Source organism: Palaemon carinicauda, chromosome 2 (genome assembly GCF_036898095.1).
Source record: "Palaemon carinicauda isolate YSFRI2023 chromosome 2, ASM3689809v2, whole genome shotgun sequence".
NCBI classification, from domain to species: Eukaryota; Metazoa; Arthropoda; class Malacostraca; order Decapoda; family Palaemonidae; genus Palaemon; species Palaemon carinicauda.
The window spans coordinates 111763160-111769461 of NC_090726.1; the positions used below are offsets into that span (position 1 = coordinate 111763160).

Sequence of the window (6302 nt, forward strand, 5' to 3'; positions counted from 1 at the left end):
ATTGCGTCTGAGGGTCACTAATGAAGGAAGTTATGGTATTACCTCCTGCCACCAAGATCACTAATACAAAGTTGAGGAATCCCGTACTCAAAGCAGTGTAGCTGAAATGCTCTTAAAAATTCTGCAACATTCAAACTCCTGCAAATTTTGAGGTTAACTGCCCTAGACCAAGTACAGGTGATACATAGTAACCAAACCTTACGGGTCTCTTTTCCATCCTTCGTATTGAAGGGTCCTAGATAATCCATAAATATGTTAGAAAAAGGAACCGTAGGAGGATCTGCTCTGAAGTCTCTGTAAAAGTTCTGATTTAACCTTATATAACGATTATTAAACCTAAGACAATGAACACATTGTTTAAGAGCCTTTTTCACAACTGAGAAATGTTTAGGGATGTAATAATGCTTTCTGAGCTCTGTTAATACAGAATAACATCCTGAATGTAATAATTTGAGGTGTGCATCCCAAATAATTAGTTTGGTCAAATGACTGTCTGGGTGCAATAATAAAGGGTAATTTCCACTTAAGCCATAATTCCATTTTTTGAATTTACTCTTAACTCTCAGAAGACCCTGTGAATCTAAAAATACATTAAGTTGCGTTATAATAGGAGGAATGTCTTTTCTGGAATTAAGACCATGCTGTAGGTAAGAATATACCTCAGGATAATGCTTCCTTTGTTCATTGTTTAACAAGTAATTTATAGCCTGGGCAAAGTAATTAGCGACTGGTGAGCAAGCAATTTTCGCTTTCAGCTTCCACTTGTGCACCACTAAGAAAATTCTGCGAAAAATCAATAAAAGTTTCCTGAAATTGGAATAATTATTAATATCAATAAGATTGTTAGCAACTTCAATAACCTGAGCTGTGGAAGGAGTTGCTTGAACCTCAGTGGGCATCTCAAATGCTGGTATGGTAGTTGACAATTCTGGAACTTCATTTATACTTAAATTTGGTCCTGAAAAAAAGCAAGAATTTTGCAACTGGTTGTATGACACACATCTGGTGATTATGTCCGCAGGATTGTTTTTCCCTGAAATAAAGCTAAATTTTATAGGAACCGTTTCACACATTCTTTGAATATTATGAAGTCTGTTTACGACAAATGGAGAATGTTTATTTAATTTGTCCAATTTCAAGGCAGCAGAATTCAGCCAATGTAAGGCACAGAGAGAATCAGTATATACGTAAATATTATTAACCTTTAAGGGTTTTAAGCAAGCAGATCCAGACAAATCTTTGTAAATCTCAAGAGCACACTCAACACTTAAATGTATTGCGTTAAGTTCCAGAGAGGGCATGGATTTACTCTTAAGTTGATTATTTACAAGTCGGTTTTTGGCATGTATAAAGCTTAAGCGATTGGATTCAATATGCTGTAAATAGAGTACACAACCAAATATGTCCTTACTTGCATCTGAAAAAATATAAATATCATAATTGCCATCTCGTGGACCAACACACCTAGCAATTTTTAAAGGAGGAGCTCTGTTGGTTTGCCTGCAAATATTAATCCATTCTCTCTGCAATTCTTGCGTTAATGGTTGATCCCAATGTAAATTCTTTTGACACTGTAATTGATGCATGAACAATCTACAGCGGTTAAACAATGGCATATTAAAACCAAAAAGGTCAAACTGTGAAGCAATTGTTTGTAAAAGAGACCTTTTAGTATTAGCATTGGGATCCAGACAAATTGGTTTAGTGAAAATTTCGTCGGAACATCGGTCCCAGTTTAAACCAAACAACTTGTTATGTAAAGGCATAGCTGCCTCGGCTTCGCGGTCCACCTCATCCTGTAAAGTCAAGTCATTAGTTACAACCTGCTGAATGTCAAATTTATAGGGATTGAATATATTTGAAAGCTGTTTATACGACCACTCTAACTCCTCTGAAGTGTTGGCAGTAATAGCCCCATTGTCCATATAAATCATGGAATAGATAGATTTCTTTAAATCTGCTATTCGTGAATCCTCTGAAGGTTGTAACACAAGTATATAATATAATGAAATCATTAATAAAAAGGGACTACATCTAAGGCCAAAAGGTAATCTTACATTCTTAAAAGCCAATAAGGAAAAATCGCCTTGATTCACATTTTTGTACCAAAAAAATAACAACTTAGACTGATCAGTTTCTGTTAAAGATAACATATTAAAGGCTTTCTTAAGGTCAAATATGAGTAACTTTTGGTCAAATCTAAGCTGTAAAAAGGAAGAGGACAATTTTTGGTTTAACGTAGGCCCTGAATACATGCACTGGTTATGTGACAAAGATATATTATTAGAAGAATCCCTAAGGTTAGACAAAAATACAATCCTACATTTGGTACTATCCCTATCCAGTTTAAAGATAGGCATGTGTGGTAAAAAAGAATGTTGAGGATTCTCACTTTTAAACACTTCTAAATCATAAATGGGTTCAATTATGCCTGCCTTCAATTGCTCCTTAATTGTTTGGTCAACGAGCTGCAAACGTTCTGGATGTCGTTTAAGTCTCTTGAGGTTAGACCTTAATATCAACTTAGATAGATTTTCATTCTTTGAAAGTAAATGAGAAACTTTCCCATTCCACAGCAAGGGAACAATAATACGTCCATCAGACTCCCTACGACGAAGGGTTTTGATGGTAAATTCGACCAACTGGTTATTAAGTTCAATACTTTCATCATTGTAGAAATTCTGATCGTAATTTAAGTAATAATTACATTCAGACTCTAGAAGTTGATCAGTGGCCTGTTGCAATGGTTTCTCCATAAGCATGCCTCTTTCATTTATTACAGAAAATGAACAGTTTACCAAAAAGTTAGTATTAATGTCATCATCGGCAAAAATATCAACTTTAGAGTTCAGCAAAAAGGAATTACTCTGGATATGAATAGCAGAACTACACACAAATGGGTTACTAACAGCCGAGGTTTGCACTCTCGTATCAGCTAAATTATCAATATTCTTTATCATTAAATCAATGCTACCAGACAGCAAAATACCAGCATGACACTCGGTATACATCGATGAATTTATTCCTCCAAAAACTGTATCTGTACCTGCAATACAATAAGCGAAGTCTGTACCTAAAATGAGCTGAACATTATCAATTTCATGAGAAAATTTATTAAGGAATTGATCAGCTAATTTAACACCTTGTGCCTGAAATTTATCAACTAATCTACCAAGCAGAGGTAATTTCAATGCTACATTAATGTTTGGTACAACCAAGCAATAAATTATAAAGGATTTATCTCCGATCGTAACAGGAACTTCAACAATTTCAGTAAAATACTCCTTGTTACCATTAAACCCATTAACTGTTAGCTTTACCTTTGAGTTAATGATTTTAAGATTATTCTCCTCCGCCAATTTCTTAGTGACAAACGTGCTCTGCGAACCACTGTCCTTCAGTCCTCTGTAAACAGTTCCCCCAACTTTAAATGAAAAGGTGGGTAAAATGGAATCACCTTGACAAGTAGGAAGGACGGCAACACCGCTGCTTATTTGAGAAGTTTCCACCTTGGATTCGCAGTTATTATTATTGTTAGAGTTTCTGCCTGGTGGCGGACTCCTATCACACAGGTACGTCATATGCCAGCTGTTACAATTTGAACAGCGTCTCTTGAATTTAAAACGGCACTTACCGGAGACATGATTAAACTGCCCGCATTTTACACATCCATTTTTAGATTTTAAAATATGCACTTTATCTGTAGGAGAAAGAAAATTAGGGCACTTATGAATAAAGTGAAATTTATCAGTATTTCCAACCGTAGAACACAAAGAACACTGAGGCGAAGACCTGTCTTTATCATATGTTACTGCTTCAGCAGCCATGCTGGTAGTTCTCTCTTTAGGAAGAGGGAGTGTTAATGTTTTGACACGTGAAGCTTTACATTTCAAGCTTTCAACACCTTTCCCGTCACTTTCGTACCTTTCGCAAGCTGCAAAGAAATGTAAAATAATGTCATTTAAGGAAGGATGAGTCTTTCCTGTAATATTAATAAGATGGCGCTGAAATCGACCATTTAAGCCATGCCAAGCAAAATATCTGACAAATTCATCCGCTCCAATGTTAAAAGTCTTGACTGCTTCGCATACTGATCGGAGGATGGAAATAAATGTGAAGGGGTCATCACCCTCTCTTAGACTTAACTCCGTAATTTTCCTAATTGCATTGTTTTTACAAACCTCCTTAGAAGCAAAGGCGGAAATCAATAATTCTTTGGCATCTACATAACGCTGTTTGTCAGCTTCCAGAGAACATAATAAAGTCTTTGCTCGACCGTCTATCTGTTGCTTCAGCAATAAAAGTAAATCTCTATCAGGATACTGAAATACATTAGTTGTAGCCTCAAACTCTGCTATAAATTTCAATAAATCTTCTCCTTCTTTACTTGTAAACTTAGGAAGAGGAGCTGTTGGCTGTTTCAGTAAACTGCGGGCCACGTCGGGAATATTAGAACCATTATTACCCCTGGAAATCTCAAGTAATGGTAAACAATACTCAATTTTATCTAAATAATCCTGGCAACTTGTTAATTCTGGCTCTAACTCTGCTTCATCAGATACGTCAGGAAATTTCTTCAAGAGGATATGATCATCTAGCTCTGACAGCTTGTTTCTATAATTAACAAGAAGACCTTTAATAGCTAACTTTTCTTCTTGTGTAAGGGCAGAATAGGTGTCAGACCTATTGAATTGTTCGGTGACTTTTCTCCGAATGACTTTTCGTTGTCCAATCAGTACCTGTAAGTTAGCCATTATAACAAACGTATAACAAATGCAAAATAATAAAATGTTAATTTTATGAAAAGGAAAATAATATTTATAAAAATGTTAATATCCTGGAAAGGAAAATGTCAAAAGTCCTGCAAATAGAAATATGAGACTACTGGGAGCCCCGGTCGTGGTCAATTCTCTACTGGATCATCTGCACCATCATTAAGCACCTTTCATTGTGTTGCCCCACGTTGGGCGCCATAAGCAGAAAACCATAAAAATCTGTGGTTTGTAAATAAAGGTTGGAAGGAAAAATGTAATTAAATATGATATTTATTACATAAATAAGCCTTTAAAATAACGTAGTAACGGAGTTAAACAGTTGGTTGGAGAACAAGGCAATTCACGTAAATCGTAGGGCGTTTCCTTCGTTCTGCTTCGCTCGCTGTCTGTAAAGAAATATTCAAGAAGATTAGCATCTAAAAGTCATGGTCATTTATATAGAAGAATATACCCATCGGAATAATAACCCACTTAAAATTACCTTACAATTGAGCAACTGAGGTTTACATTAGTATCAGGAAGGAAATAAAAGGGCCGATACATCGAAACCGAACACCATCCTGAAATGAACGGTAAACCTAATATAAATTTGCTCGGTCGTAATATGGGAGACAATTCGTCATAAATATAACCATTCGAAACAATGTATTTGACGATTCTCTTACCCAAGTGTTAAGAACGTGAATTTATAAATAAGCTAGAGTTACTAGTCCGAGAGCTAAATCACCTGAAAGGACAAGAGAATACGATATATAAAACATTGACCACAAAAATCTATTACTAATCTTCATAAGGTTAAAAATGACAGACAGGAAAAACTTGAAATAGGCAACACAAGGCAATGAGAGTTCGCAATAATAACCTTAAAAATAAGCCCTATATATTCTTGGTACTCACCATTGTCGAACCATGCACAAAGGCGTTGCAGATGGATTTTGGCAGATTTTCACAAGAGGGTGACGTAGACCAGGGATCCCAATAATAGCCTTTAGCCTAAGAAAGGCATGTCGGACAAATCAAAAATGTGGAAACCTTTCCAGGTGAGTGAGGTCTCTGTGTCTCTGTCTCTGACACTGTCGGACGGCCGGGCTGCCTGCCTCCTCGTCGGCGTTTTCGCTCGAGTAAAGCATATGGAAGGAGGAGGAGTTAGCAAACTATCCATCTTTAAAGACTGGACGGCAGGAAAGACAGTTTGATGGTACCAAGAGTAGGGCAATTGAAATACCAAATTCTTAATATTTACTAGTCTTTCCTGTCGCCATGTGAAAATATGAAATATCTTGTACACCTAAGGACCTCTAATCTCTTTTTCGATCGTAGTATACTTGAAACTCTATAGATCAGGGCCGTGCAACCTTCGTCCCTGGGGCCGCATGTAGCCCTCAAGACTTTTCAGTGTACCAACCGTGTGTCACACGATCGTACACAGTAACGACATTTCATTTTTTATATATATTATGCTTGTATCTTCGCTCTCCCCTCACACTGATAGGGACCTGAAATAATAGGTCTGTTTTCCTCAATGTT

The 6302-nt window shown here is 36.5% G+C and overlaps 1 protein-coding gene across 14 annotated transcripts in view; it reads right to left on the reverse strand.

Moving 5' to 3' along the window:
• LOC137626447 (uncharacterized) overlaps nucleotides 1-6054 on the reverse strand; it is an 8073-nt gene extending 2019 nt beyond the window's left edge. For 7 of the 14 annotated variants that reach the window (XM_068357504.1, XM_068357488.1, XM_068357454.1 and 4 more), the window contains exon 1: nucleotides 1-6054. This exon is cut by the window's left edge and continues 1332 nt beyond it. In XM_068357504.1, coding sequence (XP_068213605.1) covers nucleotides 39-4754 — 4716 coding nt within the window. In that variant the 5' untranslated portion in view covers nucleotides 4755-6054 and the 3' untranslated portion in view covers nucleotides 1-38. The other 7 variants (XM_068357537.1, XM_068357554.1, XM_068357481.1 and 4 more) reach the window with 7 other exon arrangements.
• Nucleotides 6055-6302: the final 248 nt, after the last annotated feature.